The sequence below is a fragment of the Marmota monax genome, unplaced genomic scaffold (assembly GCF_021218885.2).
Source record: "Marmota monax isolate L192 unplaced genomic scaffold, Marmota_monax_Labrador192_F-V1.1 WCK01_AAM20220418_F8-fsc00059, whole genome shotgun sequence".
Taxonomy (NCBI): Eukaryota; Metazoa; Chordata; class Mammalia; order Rodentia; family Sciuridae; genus Marmota; species Marmota monax.
Window position 1 is genome coordinate 9,142,014 of NW_026693595.1, and position 22,848 is coordinate 9,164,861.

Sequence of the window (22,848 nt, forward strand, 5' to 3'; positions counted from 1 at the left end):
CTATCAAAGAACTAGATGTTCAGAAAGTTCATGTTCAGAGTCACAACTGTGAGCATGAGAATGAGAAGTGATAGTTTGCAAGCAGCATCTCTGCAGACGGGTCTGCAGGGAATCAGAGTGAATGCTATTGGTAATTTTCTGTTCTTCTCGGGTGTTGCTGCCTTTCCTAGCTGTTGAATCCAGACTTGCTGATCTTTCTTCCTTATCTTGAAAATTAGGACTATGTACCAGTAATGATAGAAAGTAAAACATCTAATTCCCTACTTCCATTTGCTCTTGGTAGAGGACCTACAGACTGATAATTCTGTCAGGGACCCCTGGTTAAGACAGCTACCACATTCTTGGGAACAGTGTTGTCTTGCTTTCTGTTATTGATATCATCATTAAGCAGTCTTAGTCAATTTTTATTCTAGAAAGATAACAGATTGAGAGCTAGCTGAAGAATTTACAGTAATATTGTTAAGATGTTTCCTTTCTAGCATACTTCTGTGCTCTTTGTACTTAGTGGTATTGGCTGTGAAGTTTAAGGGTTGTATTGGCTATAAAGTTTAAAGGTCTTGTAGTGGCATATGTGATACTTGGGGACCTGTAGGAATTAATGGTCAGACCAAGGGACCTCATAAGCAGTCATATACTCAGCTCAGGTTTAGAGAACCAACTGTCAATTCTTTCTTACATATCATTTTTTCCCCTGAGATTCAGAATAAGTTGTTTGTATGTGGAAATTTACTTGTTGAAATTTATATATGTGTGTGTGTATGTACACATGCATAAATTTTGGTTGGTTGGTTTGTATATTTTGCAGCTTATGAGTTAAATCTTTCAGTTACTTTAAAGTTAAATCTTTCAATTACTAACTAACTTACTGACTTGGATGATATCCCAATGTTGGAGAAAATGTCCTTGGTTACTCTTTGGGAAATTCTGCCCTGATCCCTGCAGGAGCAGAGTTTTGGAGAGGGCATATATTATTACTCTCTGACAGTCTGGGCCCAGAGCTCTAAGTTCCTTTTTAGGCTGGAGAGAGTGTTGCATAATCTTTCAGCACTGAACAAGGGTCAGAACGAAAGCTGATGGCTTTACTGGTGGTCTCTGGACAATGGGTATGAACAGTTAGCTTAGTGGTTTGAAGGGAATTTACAGAACACCAGACATCTGGTGAGTTTTACAAGATCCCTTCTTTGCCATTACTGCAGCCTCCTGTGCTAGCTCAGAATGACTTCTTGCCTAGAGCACAGCTTAGTGTATTTCCCTGCCTCCTTATCCCCTAGATCATCTTTTGTGCTGGGTTCACAGTAGTTTTTTTAAACATTTTTTTATGTCACTCCTTTGCTCTTAAACCCTTTATTGATTCCCTGGAGGAGACCACAGAGCTTCTTGGTGGGAATTTCAACACTTAAGGCCTTCTGTGCAATGGATGCTAGAGTAACTTTCCATTCTCCTTCTGCATTGTCCCTTTATGTTCCAGCCAGGCTCACCTGGTCACTGTCCCTGGAACACATCTTTTCTTTGTCACTCTGTCCATATTGTTCTCCTTTTTTTTTTTTTTTGAGTGTTTCCCCATCATTTCTAAATCCTTCTACCTTTGCTCACCATGCACAGTCCTTTACTGACACCATACTGTGTAGAGTTATTTGATGACATCTGCCTGTGCTTCCATTGTGGCATTTAGATGATTGCTTTTTCAGTATGCTTAAGTTTTCCAAATAGATGGTGATTTCTTAAGAGGAAGCAAAACATTTAAAATATATCTTTGTGCTGCTCTGACAACATCTAAAACACACCTTTGGACATAGTTGTTATATGATAACTATTGAGTGAAATAAACATAAATATATGAAAATAGAAATTAAGAATTTAACAACGTCAAGAATAAATGATTTTTTAATTACCTGCTCTCCTGGGTTTTCCGCAGGACTTATGAGGAATATCAATGCTTGACTTTGCAGGGTTACCCCAGCCAAGTATCTGGCAAGAATTAGGTGCTTAATAAATATTTGTCAAATGGAGTAAGTGCTTTAAGAGGTGAATTGAGTTTTTGTGGTTAGAGTAAGTTAAGAATACCTGGATATACAACATTGAAACCAAACTTTTGGCAGCAGCATACACATAGCTGTACAGCTTGTGGTCTGAGCTCTGCCATAATTTGGTGACATAGGTAAAAGCCCAACTTTATACAATGGAATTTACTTGTGTGCTCTTATTTGATAGTCAGGACTTATAGTAATGTTAGGACTTGTCACTTATATTTAGGAATAAGACATGGAGCAGTTGCTTTGAGTCTTTAGAGTAGACCAGTGGTTTTCAGATGGGTCAGCATCTTCTGAGATCTTGTTAAAGCCTGTATCACTGGGCCCACTGTCTTAGTGTCTGACTCAGTAGGTCTGGATGATGCTCTAGAGTTTGCATTTCTAGAATTCCCAGGTGATGCTGATGCTGCTGATTCAGGGATGACACTTTACTAATTGGTGAGATAGACACACAGTTGGGATGTTGATTTCAACCACAGAAAATTTCATGTACCAATAATAACATGCACATAGAAGATGGGAGTCTTAAGGCTGTGCTCAATATTGACCCAGAGTTTTAATTTGCAACCTGAAAATACAGAGTTGTAGGTTTGGGAGTGTGGCTGGGTGGTAGAGCACTTGTTTAACATGAATGAGGTTCTGGGTTTGATCCCCAGTTCCACCAAAAAACAAAACAACAACAGAAGAACAACAGAGTCTATGAATTATAAATATTGCTTAAAAAAACTCACTTGTTGTTAGGAGTGGTGGCACATGCCTACAATCCCAGCTCCTTGGAAGACTGAGGCAGGAGGATTCCAAGTTCAAGGCCAGTTTTGGAAGCCCTGGTTTGACAAAATAAAATAGAAAGGGAGATGTAGCTCAGTGGTAAAGTGCCTCTGGGTTCAATCCCCAACCTCCAGTCCCCCAAAATAAACAGACTAAAAAATCTGAAAACAACAAATGCCCCACAAAACTCATTGTTATGGTTTAAGTATGAGATATCCCCTAGAAGCTCATGCGTGATTCAATGCAAGAAAGTTTAGAGGTGAAATGATTGGGTTATGAGAGCCTTAACCAAAACAGTGGATTAATTTCCTGATAGAGGTTAACTGGGTGGTAACTGTAGGCAGGCAGGTAAGGTTTGGCTGGAGGAAGGGGGTCACTGCGTGTGTGCCTTGGGGTTTTTATTTTGTCCCTGTGATGGAGCAGTCTTTCTTTGCTTCCTGGTGGCCACGTCCTGAGCTGATTTCTTCCACCACAACCTTCTGCCATGATATTATGCCTCATCTTGGGCTCAGAGCAATGAAGCTAGCCATCTGTGGACTGAGATCTCTGAAACCATGAGACTAAATAAACTTTCCTCTAAAATTGCTCTTGTCAGGTCTTTTGGTCAGAGTGGCAAAAAACTGACTAAAACAAAAGTGCTTAACCATTTAAAGACTGTAAAATTTTTGTAGGCATATACTCTTAGAAAGTTCAAATGGTTTTATTATCTAAGTAGTGGTATGCAATTGAAATTTCCTCACTATATCTCAGTTTATTCTTAAAGCTTAGTATAACTTGAAAGAGAAGAGAAAGTGGATAAGTGGAGAAGTGATGGGTTTGTTAATTAATTACAGGCAGCCATAGCAAGACAAATCATTGCTTTGACCTGACATTTTATTTGAGGTTTACTGTGCAGTTTATGGAAGCCATTTTCTTGTTACCTTGAGAGTTATTACTGCCATCAATTTGTTGCTTGATAAACTGAGGCCTGATGAAAGGTTCTGGTCAGGGTTATGCTGCAGAAATTCAGGAGCCTCTGCTCTGGGAAGATCTCAGAAGGCTGGAGTCCTTGGGTTTCTATTTCATTCTTTGACTGCTGTGTTTTGTTTTCTTTATGAAGAACATTGCTTTTGAAGGGCAGGCCCCAAGGGATTGCTTTTTCTACTGCAGGGACAGAAATAAGTTTCTAGCATGCCCTCCTAAGTGTCTGTAAGGTTGTACAGGAATGAACCACCAATGGTTATGACTGGCAGGGGGAGTAGGACATCCATTCTTCTGATTTAAGATGGACGACATTTATCGTTTGGGGGAAGTTCAGATTGCTTTTGTTGTCAGGTAAATGATAAAAGATATGACATTGAAAACAAAAGAATTAGATACTGAAAACCACCATTTATGTCACCAAATTTGGTGCTTTAAATAAGAGAAAGGTCCAATGAGGAAGCTCAGAAAGGAATGGACATGTGCCCTCTCTGGATTCAGAGTTGGGGTGTGGAATAATGAGATTGGAATGGCTCGTCTCACTAGCAAGGAAGAGAAGAGAAGAAAGGAAAGGGAAAAAAAATCACGGTTCCTTGGTAATGTAATCATGGAGTATAATGTAGGATGATTTGCTATTCATTTAGACAAAAGAGACTCTAGTGCTGACTATAAAGTGAGGCCGAATGAGAGTTTTGTTGTAGATCTAACCAAAACCTTCCAGAGCTTGCACTTTTTGAGTTACATGCTCCCTTACATCTCTTCTCTTTTTCCTTCCACACAATCAGGCAGCAGACACTTTCTGAGTGCTTTCTTTGAGCCACACACAATGCTGAGGTTTTCTTTCCACAAGCTTCCTCTCCCGCCTAGGGACTCTTAAACCTTCTCTGAGTTTAAAAAATGAAACAGATCTTATGACTCCTGGAGCTTCTATTTTTTAATTTACAATTGTTTTTTGATGACAAGTTACTTGAAAAACCATTATTCATTGATTCCCCTTGGCAAATGCTTGCCACTCTGTCTGACAATGTCCTAGGCACATGGGACAGTGGGGGAACATAGAGGTGGGGTGGAGATTGATCCCACCTTCTGATCTTGCTTGATTTTACCTTCTGGTGGCAGAGAAGGCCATTCACTGCCTTCATCTGTTTCTATCTCCTTCACTTGCTGTCAGCTGTCTTGCAGGATACCTTCTGCTCCGTGGCTCTTGGACCACATTAAAATGACCTAGTCATCCGTGGATCTTTTCCAGAGTGGATTTTGCTTGATCTCATAGCAGCAATTGACACTGCAGCCTACGCCTCTCTGCTCTCCATTTTCACTTTTGCCTTTTGTGACATTGCATCTCCCTCCTCTATGAATTGGTTTTGGCTGCCCACCCCGACCCCATACACAGCCATTGGATCTCAGCATCTCCCAAGAGCACAGGTTTCAGTTCCTCATGCTTGCTCAGCCCTCCTGGGTCTAGGTTTAGCAGAACATCCCTCCTTCGTCTCCTGCCACACCCAGGCTCCAGCTCTCTTTCTCCTGCTGAGTCTAATTCATTCTTGGCATCCATCAGCCTTCTAGTTCTGTTGGACAAGGCCCCCTTCTTACATTGCCAGTCCTCTGAGGTCTCTCCCTGAATGATGTCGGTGGCTCCTTAGTGGGTATCTCTGCTTCAGGGCTCACTCTCCTTCATTCATCTTGAGAATTTCCACTGGGTAAATTTCCCAGTGCACAGCTCTGCTTGTGTAACCTCCTTGCTGAGGAATCCTTAGTGGTTCCTGCTGCTTCCCAAAGGGAGTCCAGAGTGCTGGGCAAAGGCTCCCCTCGCCTGGCTCCAGCCCATCTTTCAGTGTATCTCTGTCTCCGTTTTCAGCCAGTTCTTCACCTCACTCTTCTGCCCTCTACTGCCTCTATTCCTCTGTCCTTGCTTCCCTTTTCTCCTTATTCTCCTCTCCTCTCCTCGTTTTCCACCTGTATCCTGCTCCTTTATTTTATTTATATATATTTTTCTTTTATGCTGGGGAACAAACCCTGGGCCTGGCGAATGCTAGACAAGTATAGTGCCCTGAGCCATACCCCAGGCCTCCTCCTTTTTCAGGAGCATCTCAGATCCAGTCTTTTCCATGAAAGTCCCTGATTCCTTGCTAGGCTGCGAGTCATTTTTTCTTCTCTGACTTACCTAACTGTTTATGGGCATTCCTGTGATACCAGGTTGTGGTGTGTTTTGTAATCCCAATGTCTCTTTCATCCTAGAGTGTAGGCCTCCTCTGGGCAGGACAGCCAGACACCTTGCAGCCATTTCAGGCACCTGGCTCATCTCTTATGAGCATTGTTTGGTAAATGTCCACTGGATGGGTAACTAAAGAGTTCATCAGTCATTTATTTTGACAACAGTTAAAGCCTATGCCAGCACTTGGGAAACCAGTCTTTGACCAAATTGGTCCTCTTCCCATTTGTGAATAAAGTCTTATTGCAACATAAACACTCTGAAACATTGACTGTGGTTGGCAAAGCCTCACATAGTTTCTAACTGAATTTTCTTTCTTTTTTTAAAAAATTTTTTTGTAGTTGTAGATGGACAGAATGCCTTTATTTTATTTGTTTATCTTTATGTGGTGATGAGGATCAAACTCAGTGCCTCATGCATGCTAGGCAAGCACTCTACCACTGAGCTACAACCCCAGCCCTCTGACTTTTTTCAGAAGTTTGTCTACTCAGGTTCCATATTGTTGTCCAGACTGCCAAAGCATACAGTGCCAGCTGCAGAAGGATGTTAGGAAACTGTGATTAAACTCTTAGCCTCTTGCTTTGGCTTTCTGACATGTCTGTGTGGACGCCATAATTAGGGTTCTGGGGTGGTTTTGTACTTTATCTAAAGTAAACTGCAATTAATTTTGTGGTAAAAATTTCCAGACAGGTTAATTGGATTTGATCTCTGTTTTTTGACATTAGGGTGGGAATTTGGGAATATGTTTTACACTGTCAGGCTTTATGTAATTAAAATAGCCTCTAAAATACTTTGGTGTTCTCAGTAAAAATATTCAGCAATGGTGTTTGAGCTGTGCCACCAAATGTCAGATTAGAAACCCCCTCTGTTTTGGCCACAGATGTGGCAGATGGCTACGTCCCAGCAGATCCATGTTATTTGCTCTACAGAACCTGGCAGAGGGAGGTGATTCATTTCCAGGGTTTAAAGGGAAAATTTCATGTTTCATGAACCCCCACATGAACAGTGTTTCTTTTTCTCTTCAGAGGGACGCATGGTCATCCAGGACATTCCTGCTGTCACCAGCAGAGGGCACGTGGAGAACGCACCTGACCTGGTTTCAGACTCCACCTACTACAGCAGCTTTTACCAGCCTTCTCTGTTCCCTTACTACAACAATCTGTACAACTATCCGCAGTACTCCATGGCCTTGGCTGCTGATGCCTCTTCTGGGGATGTGGGAGGTCCCCTCGGGGGATCCCCTGTGAAGAACAGCCTTCGGAGCCTTCCAGCGCCTTATGTGTCTGGTCAAACAGGAAACCAGTGGCAGGTATGATGTTACCCAGGGAGTCAACTGTATGTGAAAAATACACAAGCACAACGTGCACATAACACACAGGGACTTAAATGTATACATGCACACAGAAACGCACCATGTGCCTGTACATGGTTATACCAGTTTAGCACATAGTGTAGGCTGACACGATATGCAAAACATATACAGAATTTTTCACTCTGCCAATACTGCCATTTAATATTGGCGGTTAGCTGCAAGGAATTACAAAGAAATATGCATATGTTTGGGTTTATTTTAAAATTTTTACTTTGCCCATATTCCTAGTAGGCCCTCATTAGTTGCACACATAGCTTACAGGATGAAGCCCCGCCTCCTGCGGCCATGTCCACCATGGTGCATTTTAGAAAATGCGAGGTACAACCTTGTGGGTGGCAGTAATTTTTCTGATGAGTTTGCACCCTGGGAAGGAAGAGTGTTATAATTTGTATGATTACATGGAAGAAAGGTAAAAAAAGCAATTAGGTAGCTGTTATGCTGGGCCAACTTGGGTACATTTTTTGCTAGGAATGGAGGTCAGTCTTTCATATTCTTAGCACAGTATTTTAATAATACATACTTATCAAGAACTTTTTAGTATTTAGAGTAAAACACAGCATTTTGTTTTACCATGGAAAGAGCTTATCCAGAGCTGTTCTGCTTCCTCGTGTAACCCTTTCCACCATGCCAGTGTATTAGCAGGTTCACGGTGCTGAAAGCACTGAGAGGCTAGAAGACAGTGTATGCATGTGTCCTAGGAACGTATGCACAGAAGAGGTTAGACTGCACCACCAAGACTCCTCCATCCAAGAGAAGTTAGGATTCTGTGAGCCCTGTTCTCATTTTAGATGCATTTACTGTGCTCGAGCTAAGCTGGGGTTTGACTCTGACAAAATGCTGCAACATACATGTTTGGGAGTTAGTGCAAGTTTTTGACTTTCCTTTCTTTTCTTTTTTTATTTCCCAGATTTATTGAGGTGTGTTTGACAAACTTGTGTATATTTAAGTTGTTTATGTGATGATTTGAGGTGTTCTGATTGTACGGTGACTATCATAGTCAGGCTGATTTTTTTGTGTGTATGCGTTGGGGGCGGGTAAAAACATTTAACATCTGGTCCTTTGACATTTTTCAAGCACACAGCATTATTGATAGTTACCATGCTATGTATTAGATTTCCAGAACTTTTTCATCTTGTAACTGAAGTGAGCCTTGACCAGCATCTCCCCATTTCTCCCACTCCCAGGCAACCACTGTTTTACTTTTTGCTTCTATGAGTTCAGCTTGTTTTAGGAGTCTTTCATAACCTTTCTCAGCTCCCTCCAAAATATATGAATTGAAATTTTCCCTTGAGCAATTCTATTTCATTTTGCCTCTGCCTTTTTTTTTTTTTTGGTGCCTGTGGGGGCTTCTGGGAATTGATCCTAGAGGCGCTTTACCACTGATCCACATTCCCTGATCTTTTTATTTTTTGAGATAGTATCTGCTAAATTGCTGAGGCTGGTCAGGAACTTGTGATCCTTCTGCCTTGCTGGGATTATCAGTGTGTACTATTGTGCTTGGTTTTGCCTTTTTTTTTTTTAAGGTGTGGGGGAAGTTGTAATATTCAAGTCACCCCACTTGGATTCTCTTGCTACCTTCAGGGATCTAACTTCTTGGGCAATTAAAGTGTTAGCTTTTAAAATGTCAGCTTTAATCCCCTGAGCTACAAATTTTCAAAAGTTTTTCATACATTTCACTTTTGGAACCTTACTTTTTTGAAGGGGACTTAAAGCACATTGCTACTAGATTTGAGAGGTAATATGAGCATAAAGGAAATAAGATGATTTATAGAACTTCAAACTGGACCTCTCCAAGCCTGTCAAAATGCAGTTGAAATTTTATGATTTGGGGCAGATTTGGGGTTGATTTCTTTTGGAGACTCTCTTCCTTGAGGGAGAAAGGAGCGTATTAAGGATTAAAAAACAAAACAAAACCCACCTCATCCTGCTGATCCCAGGGATGAGGAGCTGCTATCAGAATATCCTGGTTTTTCTGGATGCTTCCTGGATTTGAGGATGAAGTAGGTGGGAGGGTCTGTTTGAACCTGTTTGTGAACCTGTTGGCTTGAATGATAAAAGATAATGAAGAATTTTTTTTTTTAAAGAAAGAGCCTTCTCAAGATCAACTCTAAAGATCTTTAAAGTCAGAAATCTCCTAAACTAAGGGTCTTTTCCTTGTTGTCAAACCTTTCAGATGGCAGATGTTGCATGACACAGGGATGTATATTCTTAATCTTCCCAGAAAGTCTGAGAAAAAGTGTAACTGAGGTCTTGGATTGTCTTGGAGGTGAGGTCCCTCACACCAAGGTCCACAATCCCGGGACAGTGTGAAGAGACCTGTTCTCTGGAGAGCCAGCCATGCCTGTTGCCATGCCCAGGGAGAGATCCCTGGGGGCATGGTTTGCTGAGAGACAGATTTGACTCAGTGTGTACCTGCCAGCCAGAGTGGGAGGAAGAAGCTCCGCTAAACCTTCTTTGTCCTGTGGGGGATGTGCAGTTTTGATACTTAGTGATTCCCGTAGAACTTAACAGGGCTGGAGAGAGGCACCGCGGGTTAGAGTTCCAGGACAGACACTGAGGCACCATTTAAGGAATAGTTTGTTTTCCCAGAGAACCAGGTTTAAGTTTTCTTAGTTCCTAGCCAGTCACAGTCATTGATTGTTTCTCATATAACAAGTTATTTTTCAGCAGTAGATTCTTCTGTCCTGCTGTGATTGCTGTCCTACTGTGGTTGTTACACGTTCTTAGTTAATAATAGCATCAGTTTATTGAGAACCATCGTTTATTGAGCAGGTGAGGACATTGAAACTCAGGACGGACTTACCTGAGTCACACAGGGACTAATTGGAAGAATCCGGGTTTGAATCTGGGCCTGTCTGGCTCCAAAGTATGTCAGCACTATCTGGTCATCACTGGGTCTGCAACAAACTCAGGTCTACATGACTGCCTCCCAGCTGCCCTCTGGAAACTCAGACCTCCAGGGAACGTGCAGAATGTCTCCTCAGGTGAACCTTAACTGTGGGATGGATTTAGTACGAATATTGAGGCCCTTTCTAGTTCTTTAGGGCTTGGAATTGCTACCTTTTGTTTGTTGGTTTGTTTATTTTTTATTTATGTATGTATGTATTTATTTATGTGGTGCCGGAGATTGAACCCAATGCCTCATGCATGCTAGGCAAGCGCTCTACCACTGAACCACACCCCCGGCCCCTGGAATTGCTACCTTTTATTTTCCATTGGAGATATTTTCTTCACTTGTGGAGGTCGGAAGTATGTAGAAATTTTTAGAATAGGGCTGATGGATGATTACGACACAGAAGTTGAGGATAGAGCCCTTATACTTTTCTAAAATATGCAGTCTTGGATGTCAGTATTTAAAATATGCTGAATTCCTTAACTATTAAAAGTAACTATTTTGAAGTTACTTTTGAGATCTGCATACTAATTTTCCGTGAATGTGATTATAACTAAAGCACATTTGAGTCCACTCACAAGAGTGTGTATAGCATAAAAATGATCCCCACAGTTTGGATGAAGGGACTCTACCATATGACCTGTTCCCTCAAAATTTGACATTTTATGAGTTTGTGGATCAATCTTATAACCAAATGAAACCACAGACTTGACTTACAGTTTTTTTTAGTCATGCCCACAAAAGTCAGTTCCACTGAAAAATAAACTTAAAAATACAAGAGCCAGTGTAGATGTAATCCAGTAATTACAAAATGACTGTTGATAATCAGAGCACCAGTGAGTAGAGTCGAAATGGTTGCTAAAGAGTTCTGGTCTACCCCTGTTCAGACAAAACTGGGGTCTAGAGCTGATTGGATCACAGCTAGTGATCACCAGGTCTGCTGATTTGGAGGAATATTTCGTGCTTTAAGGAACCTGGGGTTTAGCACTGGAAGATCCATGCTTGCTTCTAACTTGTGATTGAGCTATGTCACTGGGAGCAAAATACTTTATCCTCCAAATCTCAGGGTTTTTATCTGTAAAGTGAGTATGGTGTCATCTGTGTAGGACTGTTGTATACATAAGGTCATGTGATAGTTGAAGGGAGATGATTAGCCCATGTGAGTTTCTGTATAAATCCCGAAGTGCTATGCTGATACTAACTGCAGTGAATCTATTTCACTTATTATTTTCAATTGACCTTGCTTTCTAAAATCTGCTTAATTTTTCTCCATTTCTTCATATGTATTCTAGTTAGCTGCCTTGGGAGCCCCTCCTAACAAGATAGGGTATAAATAGTGCACAATTCAACTATTATTGAGACTGTGACATGTGAATATGGACCAAGTACAAATGTATATGGAATGATTTTTGTATCTTGGGGAAGATTTGATCCAATTATAAAACAAAACTTGAAAGCATTAAAGTTATTATAAAGTTCAAAGTATGTTAAGAAGTATTACATAGTAAAAACCTATAATAATTTTAGCTAATGTTAAAGGGATAGAAATGGGCAGCTCATTTTGTAACTAGAGTTGTCTTTATTCCAGAGAACAGGAATCGAGGTGGGTGAGAGTCCCTCACCATGCTGTGTGTTTCCAGAACATGCTAGGACTAGGCTCTTTGGACAGTGCCATGTCCCTCCTGGTGGAATTTTCCCAGGGATGGGCGAGTATGGTCAACTGTGGCAGCTGCCCTGCCTTTCTCTCTCCTTTTGAGGATGATGCTCTTCAGCTGCGTTTGGGAGCCTTGTGCTCTCTGTTGCCTGATGCCCTTCTCCCACCCAGACTTGGCCCAGGGGTCCAAATCAGATGCCAGATCTCTTGCATTTATCTTCTTAACTTTGTTGCCAAGACTTAACTTCTCTCCTCTTTGTGGGGTGGATTCTTCCTTTTGTACATTGTCCCCCATCCTTTGCTGCTTCGAGGGCTAGTGTTGCTGGGGGAGTAGTGTGACTGTTTCTGAAGCAGGAGCTACTTTGTGATTACAACCCTGGAGTGGAGATCACCATGAGTTTTGTAATCTAGACTTCACAAATGAGTAGGGAAGATGTGGGATTATTTGCAGAAGGAATCCATTGACTCTTTGTAGAGTTGAGACTTCCTGCAAGACTCCCTATAAAATCAAGCAAGCCACGCATAATGATTCAGCACCTACTAAGTGCAAACCCTCTTTAAAAATAAGAGAGAACAGCCTCCTGGAAAAGCATTCCAGAATCCCAGAGCGCTATTGTGTGCCTGCCACGCACGCTGAGAGCTGCTTTAATCGCTTTTGGTCTGTCTCCAGCTGGTGGAGATTTGTGGCCCAATCACAGATTCCTGTCCTGTTGTGAAACAGGAATAACATTTGTGACACTGGAACAAACTCACGATGAATGGCTGGTTCCGCTGACCAGCAGCTCAATTTCGCTTCTGCATTTAATTGCCTGCAAAAGCTGTTTATGGCCTTGTGCACTCCTCCACGGCAACATTATCTCTTAAATAAACATGTTGTACCAGGTTGACAAGGGAGAGGTGCATATCAAGTGAGCAGAAATAAATATGGGAGGACTCCGAGCTGTACCTCGGATCTCCTTTCAGTCCCTGCGGCAGGCACCCTCTTGATTGCTTTTCCAAGGCTTGTGCCACCAGATGTCTAGACTTACATTCCAACCAGTTAGGGTACAGTTTGGCTACAATAGGATGGCAGCATGGGGGATTTCCTTCCTCCTGGTGGTTGCTTTGCGTTCCTTGGGTTGCCCATCTACAAGGATTGAGGGCTTACTATGCGCTAGGGTAGGATCCTCCACTGAACAAAACAGACAAATTGAGAAAATGGCAGTAGCGTGACTATAGTTAACAGCGATTCGTTATATATTTAAAATTAGGTAGAGGGTAGGATGTCAGATGTTCTCCCTTCAAATAAATGATAAATGTTTGATGATGTGATTGATATTCTGATTACCCTGATGTGATTATTATGCATTGGGCACATGTATTGAAATATCACATTGTACCCTATAAATATGTACAATTGTTATGTATCAGTTTGAATTTTTAAAAGTAATTTTATCTTTTGCAGTACTGGAGCTTGAACCCAGGGATGCTCTACCACTGGAGTTATAAACTTTTTTTTTAATGTTTTGTTTATTTTAGTTGTAGATGGACACAGTGCCTTTATTTTATTTTTATGTGGTGCTGAGGATAGAACCCAGGGCCTTACACGCACTAGGTGAGCGCTCTACCACTGAGCCACAACTCCAGCCCCTACTACTGAAGTTATACCTTTTGAGACAGGGTCTCACTAAATTGCCAGACTGACCTCAAACTTACCATCCTCCTGCCTCAGCCTCCTTAGTCATTTGGGTAACAGGCATGAGATTGTGCACCCAACTAAGTTAAAAGATATTTAAAGAAAGAATTGTGCAAAGTGGGTCTTGGGGAAGCCTATGATTTTTCACTTAGACAGGGAGAAAGGAGGTTAGGGATCACCTAAGTAGTCCTGTGTTTGAACTGAGATTCAGACAGGAAGGAAAACAGACCCTGGCACCTGACAGTTGGGCCACAGAAAAAGATGCTCCTGGGATGGCATTCTAGCACCTTCAACCTGCTGAGGGCCAGAGGGCCAGGCCCCTGCACTTAAAGAAGCCATTGCCTTTGAACTACTTGCATGTCCACCAAGGTTCTCAAACCTCTAGACAACAGCCTAACTGCCTTTTTTTTTTTTTTTTTAAGTATGGTACAGCATTGAGACAATCCGTTAACTAAAAAAATAGTCAAAAGAAGTGACTTCAGGCTTTTTGTTGCTGCTGTTGTGTTTGTTTTTGAGGTACTGATGCTTAACCACTGAGCTACATCCCCAGCCCTTTTTTTAAAAAATTATTTTGAGATAAGGTCTAAGTTGCACAAGCTGGATTTGAACTTGTGATCCTCCTGCCTCAGCCTCCTGAGTGACTGGTACTCCAGAGGTAGGCCACCATACCTGGTTCTTGGCTTCCCTTTCTTAAGAACAACCTGGTTATTGGCCACTATCTGGTGGTAGACAGACATTGATACACTTCTTCCTCTGGAAAGAAAAACTGATAAAAGTTTGCAAGCAGTCATAGAAAAATTTATAAGGACATATTCAATTTTAACATTTTTAAAGCAACTTCTTTCCTCAGGAAAGGAGATTTAGAAATAGATAATGCATCTATCTGCCTTGGGCAGGTAGAGCTAATAATCATAATTTGGTTTCTTAAAAGTGAAGTACAGATGCATAAATTTTTTGTTTATGCCTGAAGGATTTCTTTTATGCATGTTCTCTTTTGTTGCAATGTGTTATGCTTTTTTATTTTTATTTTTGTATTTTTTTATTTTTGTTCACTTTCATGAACTCAGTAATTGCAATAATTTTATTGTTGCTCATTTTGGAGTTTCTAGGTAAGTTTTCATTTCATAGAAATATTTTTAAAAATTATTTTTTAGTTGTCAATGGACCTTTATTTTGTTTCTTTATATATGGTGCTGAGAATCAAACCCAGTGCCTCACACATGCTAGGCAAGTGCTCTATTACTGAGCCACTACCCCAGCCCCTCAAAGAAACATTTTGATCCTGAGATTTTTCTTTCCTCTGAATACCTCCTGTTTTAATGAATATTTTTAGCACATTATTCAGCTTATGTACCAAGTGTGGCGCAGGTGTCATTGTCTTGTGGCTCTTTGTCTGGAGCCAAAGCTGCAGGAGAAAGGAGGTGGGCTGAACCTGGGTGGAGGGGTGGAGGGGTGCTGGGAACATTCCTTAGTTAAAGCAGTGTTCAATAGAGACACTTCTGCAGAATATTTTAGTTAAAAATGTGGATTCCAGAAGAAAGTTGAACTGGGTCCTGGACACCTGGGACACTAGGGAACAGATATCTCTGACCTAAAATAGGTGAAGGAACAGGCCCTTGCTCATCCTAAGAAAGTGTTTTCTCAGCCTGGCCGAAGTGGTCCAGCAACATCCCAGGAAATCCATATAGAGTAACTACAGTTTTTTTGAAGCCTTTGGGAGACTTTTGAAAGTCCTGGGCTGTCCTATGGAGTCATTTCTCTTATGAGAGATGGGTTTAATCTGGACTGAGTTGGAAACCCTGTTTAAGGGTTGGTGTACACCAGCAACTATTTCACTATTGAATTAGAGGCAGAAATAAGTGTATTACCAGTCTTCTGCTAGTCTGTAACACTACCAATACTCTTGACACCATAGCATCAGGTTAGTAAATAATATGGTCATTTGGGAATTCTGTAATCTGCTTGACTATTGGATAATTAGATCATAGTGTTTGAAAGCTTTCTGATTTAATTTGGTTGAGCTGGTGGCTAATATCTATTTATGGTTTCTCTCTCTCTCTCTCTCTTTGGTGTTAGGTTTGAACCCAGAGCCTTGAGTACCTAATTTATTTTTGCTCTTTTCACTTACTTTTGTCTCCTGTTAAATGAAGTGGATATGATATAAAATTAGTTAAAATGGTCCAGATTTCTATGGTCTGTTAGTTGAATATATATTCACTCATTGATTGAATAAAGATCAAAGTTGAAGGAATGCATAACAGATGGGTTTGCCTTTTTAAAAAACCATGTTAGATATATGAGAGACAAACAAGAATGGGGTTACAAAAACTCTTCATATTATAGAGTATGTATAAAAATCTCCTTTTGGATGTCCTTCTCTGGGTCTGGCACTATGCTAGTAGAGGAGAGAGAACCAGGACTCATATAATTCTCTGATTGCTCTTGTGATCAGAATCTGGAGGTTTTCTGGGGAGAACTGTGAGGCCTGATGGAAAAATGGGCTCTCTATGGGGCACGCCAAGGGGCAGGATGAGGAGGAACATTTTATCCCTGCTGTTTAGAATTGCTAGCACATGGTAACAGAGAAAACCAGATTTACTTTTAGTGGGGTTTACTATTTCAAAATCCTTCACAGAGAGTGCACCCTTTATTGCCCACACCCTGAGGCGTCATCCTTGCCCTTGATATGTACAGCTTCCTAGGGGGGTGGATATAAGGAGGTTGAGAATAGGGGAAAATGATGTTATCTACTCCTTTTATTTTTTACACCTTTAAAAAATCCCTTCTCACATTCTTTTTTGCACTTCCCAGTTTTTATCAACCCATTCTGGGAGGAAGGAAAGCAGACATCCTCATTGTGTGTCTTGAATATCTGTATAAAACCAAAAAATGGGAAGGCCTGGAACTTTTCTCTCCCTCTTCTTGTGTGTGTGTGTGGGTGTGTGTGCGCACACAATAAAAACATATTTGATAATGGCAGTATGGATCCTGAGTTGGTTTTCACTTGTTTTAAAATTTGAAAATCAGTAAAATTTTAGAGAGCAAATTTTTATTTTGAATATTAGACAAAATACTTACATACTTAATATTTGAAGTATGTAATAGGAAGGGTATTTATGTCTGAAGAGTCATTTAGTGGCAGGCACAGAAGAGGGTCCCTGGGTGTGACCACCCTTCAGAGGCAGGGAGGTGCTCAGGACAGTGGTTGGCAGCTATGGTGCCAGGCACACTGTGTCTGATATTCTAGTTCATCCTTAAACAGAGCCCTGTCCAGGATGGGTGGCCCTGGCAGGGGTGAGGACGCTAACTAAGGCTCAGGGAGGAGAAAGCTCCTGCCAGTACTGCACTGCTGCTCATGGGGAGTTGAGTCTGAGCTGGGGTGTGTTGGCTGCAGGATGACCTTGCTGTCTAGGCCTCTCCAGCCTGCCTTGCAGGACAGATACGTTTGTTGGTCTTACTTGTATGAAACCTGAAAATTTCGAAGAATCACTAAACATTGGCTCTTAGGCGTGTTTCTCTGCTTGCACGCGCACGCGCGCGCGCACACACACACACACACACTTCTGTGTGCTTCAGGGAAAAGTGTTTTCAGTCGTTCTTGTGTTGTTTGCATTACCCAGAGGCAGCCTCTTTCTGTGATGATCTTGGAAGCAGAAAGGGCCTTTTCATGCCACCCAGGAGTCAGGTGTGTCCCCCAGTGCTCACCAGCCTGTGTTGAAATCTTTAAACTAGTTTGGGGGAAGTATGTGGGAATATGCTTGTGCTGCCAGTTGGAAGGTGGTCCCAGGCAGCCCCCCTTGCCCTCCAGGCAGTCTGTCATGTTCAGTACTCATAAGATACCCGTCACACTGCTGATTTATGCTAAAAGTATCCTAATGTTTCTGACAGCTCATGTGTGACATAAATATAATCCATATTTCTTAGAGCAGCTAATCCAAGTGGCTTATTTCCCGATACTGCTGATAGGGCTATATCTCTTGGTGTCGCTGCCATGGAGATTTTGATGGTAACATATTGTTTCTGGGTCACTAGTTTTGTCTAAAACAGTAGGTTGGAACAGAGTAGCAAAGGTTAATTAAGTTTGTCCATCAAGGTGGGAACAGATATGGATGCTTCTGGTCTCAGAATCAAAGTTCCTGAATGTGTGGTTATGGCCATCTTCTCATTTTCAGGCTATCAAAAAAAAAAATAATAATAAGTTTCTTGTTTTCTCTAAAAGTAGGAAAAAACATGAGGAGTTGTTAAAAGCCAGAGGCAGCAAGTAACTCTTTACCATAAGCAGATGTCTTCATTTAAATTAGCAAGGTGGCTTGGTTTTAGTAGAGACCCATCGGGAGCTTCTGTGCAACTTGCCTTGAATCCTGCTTTCTCTGCTTACTGCCTCTGTGAGCAGGACTGTTATCTGATCTCTCTGAGCGACTTCTTATTTGGTGATTATTAAATTATGAGGACTTAGTGAGATAGCAGGCCATTTAGCATTTCTCAATAAATGCTCGTTTTCGTTCTCAGAAATTCCCTACTTCTGTGTTCAACAATCAACGTTTTCTCTGGGTAATTGCATCAACAATGTCATCGCTGGGGACTCTTCTTCCAGTCTTAAGAGTTGCTACACAGTGCCTTCCAAGACTCAGCAGGCTATTGAGCATGGAGCGTTCTGTGTCTGGATAGTCATTAACTAGATTTTTTAAAAACAGACTTTCTCATGTCCCTTTCCTCTAGATGTTTTACTGAATATGTTTCCTGTTGGAAATTAAATCCCTCTTGGATTTATGCCTGGCCCTATGTGTGAATTCATTTCAGAAGTCAGGGACTGAATTTTAGATTGTGAATGAGATAAAGGTTAGTGTCTGACCCAGGGGCTAGAATGTGCTGCATGAGTATGTAAAGATGACACTAAGCTGGTCCCAGCCTCTCTCTTTTGAGAACCTCCTGCATGGTGCACCAGGACCTTCCAGGTTCCAAGAAGAGGAAACATTTTTTTTTTAAATTGGACTTTTATTAATTGAGATACCTCTTTTTTAAAGGTACTTGCTTCCCTCTGCCTGATTGATAGATACATCAGTGTCTTTTAAACCTTTTAGACTGACGCACAGAAACCAATTCAGTTTGTATTTACATATACATACAGGCACAAAACACAAAGTTCTTTGAAATAGCTTTTATCCATACCATGCATCAGTAGGCTCTCATATATTTTCTGTTTTCTTTATTCAGTTTCATTCCATATTATATCATTATTTATTTAGGTGGTGTTTCCTTATCTCCCTGGGTTATCCAGGCTAGTCTCTTGACTTCTGGGCTCAAGTGTTTCTTCCTCTCAAGTGCTGTAACTACAGGTGCAAGCCACTGAACCCACCTGAATTTCATATTATTCCTTTAAAAAATTTGCTTTTTCTTTCTTTTTTTCTGACATTTTATTAGTTGTTGTTGGACCTTTATTTTTATGTGGTGCTGAGAATCGAACCCAGTGCCTGAGCCACAACCCCAGTCCCAAGTTGTGCTTTTTCTAACCAACTAAATTATTTCAGGGACCTGTAAGGAGTCACATTTCTGCCTTTTGGAAAACAGAACCTAAGGGAAATAAACTATTCTATTAGTGCCACAGATGCAGAGGGTAAAAACAACTGAGTAATGGTTCATAATATTAATTTGGGTTTTTAAAAGCATAGCAGTACTCATATCTTAATTGCTTTTCTGATGAAGACAAGCATAATGGAGCACTAATATGTCCAGGTGGAATCCCAGCGTCCTGTGGGATGTCTTTCCCTCAAAGTTCACTCAGGGCTGTGTGGATCCCTGCTGCTTACCTCTGCACCTTCTCTGGGAGTTGGCAGGTGGTCCCCTTATGTTCTTACGGACAGTTTTGGTTCTGTATTTCCTGATGACTTGTTTATTTTTCTGTGGGGCATTTTGTGACTATTTTTATTATTTTTAATCTGCTTTGGTATTAATCCAAGCTTGGAATTTAAGTCCTTTCCTTTTATTTCTGCTTGAAAAGCCTCATCCACACAAGTCTCCTTTTGTTTTTGCGTATCTCACAGATTTTCTCATACCTTGGGAAACTAGTGTTTACAACTAAAAACAGCTTAGATGTATCATTTTTTTAAGTACCCCACCTCTTTTCAGTGGCACTAGGTATTAAACCCAGGGGCACTCTACCTCTAAGTGACATCACCATCCTTTTTTTGCAGGAGGTGTTTTATTTTAAGACAGGGTCTCGCTAATTTGCTCAGGCTGACCTCAAACTTGTGATCCTCCTGCCTCAGCCTCCTGAGTACCTGGGATAACAGGCATGTGCCACCACACCTGGCTAAATTGTTTGCTCTTTCTGCCATGTCACATAGGCATCCTATTTCTCCCCTCTTGTCCCTCCTCTTCTCCCTTCTCACCTACTCTCAGGGGAGGAAGGGCATCCTTCCCCTCTTGGGATAAGCAGCTGTTATATTCTTCAGCATCTAAGTGCAGCCCGCACACTAGACATCCTCCCTTCAGGGTGCCCCCAGAACCCTGGGGCTCTTTGGGAATTCCTCACAAGAGTCTGAGTTCTCCTCACAGGCTTGTCTCCCCATCCATCTCCATTTTTCCTCCTTTAAGAGCATTCAAAGGAATGGTCACCTAAAAGAAGGAGGGGTCAGCACAGTGGGGGAAGTTAACAAAGCTGATTAGTAGAGAGACAGCAAATCTTTGGAGGATTGGATGGACAGGGAAGGGAAGTGGAACCATGGATTGTAGCAGTGGGGAATCTGCCTGTGCTACATGATTTAGCCTGTTGATGTTTCCTTTATGTCTAAAATATGTGCATAATGGTGGTCACTGTTAGCCTACATAGTAAAAATAATTCTTTCTAGCTGGGAAGTGTGCAGTGCCAGAGGATGAATATGCATTTTAGTAGGTGAATGGGCACCTCATAAGGTACAGTCTGTGATCTAGGACAGCTTAGATTATGTGGTTAGGTGAACGTGGGAACAGGTGTCCCATTCAGACAGTTTGAAAAGAGACTTATATTAAAGTCAAAGACATCATTTACTGAAGGCGAAATTCAGCCCTGACCTTTACTCTTGGTTTTACCAGAAGACCTGAAATTCTGCAGCCTGTAAAGTCTTGCGTTCTTTTGTAAAATGTTTCTGACCGGATAACCGAAGGTTCACCCCAAATGATTTAAAAGACCATGAGCCCATGTCAGTGCCAGAGGATTCTGCAATTAGAACTGTCATCCTACAGAACTCTTCTCAGGAACACCGTCCCCTGCCCAAACTCCAGCAAGATTATTCTGTCTTCGTGAATCCCTTTTAGCCATTCACCTAGAAGGAGTGTTCAGTTCAGTATAGAACTAGACATTCTTCCTATCTGAAGCAAAGTAGACTCAGTAAATAGTATTCAGGAACTTTTGAGAAAAGAAATGAGGTCAAATATTTCTATGCTTTGTTTATATTATCGTTACTATAAAAGAGGGCAGTTATGATGTATAAAGAGAATCTATGGTTCAGGTTTATTGTGATGTATTTTTCTCAGCAATTTGATAAAAACAAACCATTAAACTCTTACCTTCCTTTGGGGTTAAGACTAACAGCATGTGCATTCTCTGCTGTTAGTCCTGTCTGTGGGTCCTGTTCGGGCTCAGAGACTGGGGAGGGTAATAAGATTATAAAACATGCCTCTTGCTTGCCAGCTACTACGTGCTGATAATAATAGTAGCCATAATTCACCAGAGTCCTGGATTTTTTAGGTTTTACTTGGTTTATTTGTTTAATTTAAAGGAATTAAAAATCTAAAGAAACAAGGTAACATTGCAAAAAGGAAAAAATAAATGCCCCTTGAGCAGAACTGAACAGTTCTAATTTGTTTACAGCTTCTGTCCCTCAGTAGTGCTTTGCTCTTTTCTTTTCACTGGTGGTGAGGGGCTGAGCCAAGGTTATCAGGTTAGTTTAAAGCTGAGTTTCTCAACCTTGGCACTACCAAGATGTTGGGCTGGATACTTTGTCGTGTGGGGGACTGTCCTGCACATTGTGGGAAGATGTCACCTGGCCTTTGCCACGAGATACCAGGAGTACTCCCCTCCCCCCAGCTGTGACAATCCAAATTATATTGTTGATGTTGTGTGCAGTACAAATATGAAATCCAACCATTATGTACAACTGTAGTGCACCAATGGGAAACATGGGGCAGGGGAGCGAGAAAATGTCTCCATACAGTCAGAAGTTCCCCAGGGACCAGGTTGCCCCCCATGGAGAATTATGGGTTTAAGGTAAAACAGGTTTCAAAGTCTTCATTATTTACCCATTTTGTCTAAACCAAAAGTAGCAGAATTGTGATTTTTTTTTTCAGTTAGAAGGGAGCAGATAGCAATTTAAAGTTTTAGATAGTATCATACTGTACCTTTTCCTGAGCTTTCTGGGTGAATTGCAGTTCAGGTATAACTTTATGTTTCAGAGATATACACATGCACTTAGAAACATACAGGGCCATGCTTCTTTATGTGTGGGTAGTCATGTGGGTGTTGTTTGTGGATTATTCTTTGTGTTGGATGGAGCTGAATGATTCATAACCTCAGTAAGTTCACATTTTAATGACATCAAATGGAGTCTGACCCTTTGTATCTTTTCTTCTTTTGCTGGAAGTTTTCTGTAGCTCAGTGATCTTTTGGATTTGTTGGGGAAATTGAATGAATATGAAGAACTCAATTCTTAGTTTCAAATAATTCTTGTAATTTGATGCTTTCTAAAAATATAGAAAGGGAATTATGGGGGTATTAGCATATGCATACATTTGAAGTTGTTTTTTTTATTTTCCAGCAAGTTACTTTTTAAAAAAGAACTCTTATCATTTATCTTTCTTCTCAGATAAAATATACACAGTGGGATTGGCACTGTCACACTTGACCTTTTGCATTTTTAAAGTAATACAAGGAATATTGTGATTTCATACTTCTCAGATGTTTAGAGATATGTTGATAATTTTAGAGTATTGCTTTTCAATCTTCATGACATTTTAGAATTAATTACTTGGGAAGCATTGGAAAGATCCAGGGTCCAGGCCACACCCCAGACCAATTAAATCAGATTTTCTAGGGTTAGAACCCAGACTCTCAGTACAGGGTGAAGGAGAGCCCTTTTTGTAGTGAGACTCAAGGTTAAGAATTAGTGCACATATTTCTGAAGTTTTATTGGAACACAGCCAATTGATTTGCCAGTTGCCTACAGGGGACTTGCAAAGCCTAAAATATTTACTATTTGATCATTTACAGCAAAAAGTTTGCTGACCCCTGATTTGGGTTTACAGTGAAC

General features: G+C 41.1%; 1 protein-coding gene across 1 annotated transcript in view; it reads left to right on the forward strand.

The window, feature by feature from the left end:
* The window catches only part of Dmrt1 (doublesex and mab-3 related transcription factor 1), a 103,292-nt gene that overhangs the window by 33,945 nt on the left and 46,499 nt on the right, over positions 1-22,848 (forward strand). Inside the window, exon 3 of the mRNA XM_046459506.2 lies at positions 6,996-7,279. Coding sequence (XP_046315462.1) covers positions 6,996-7,279 — 284 coding nt within the window. The remainder of the gene's footprint in view (positions 1-6,995; positions 7,280-22,848) is intronic.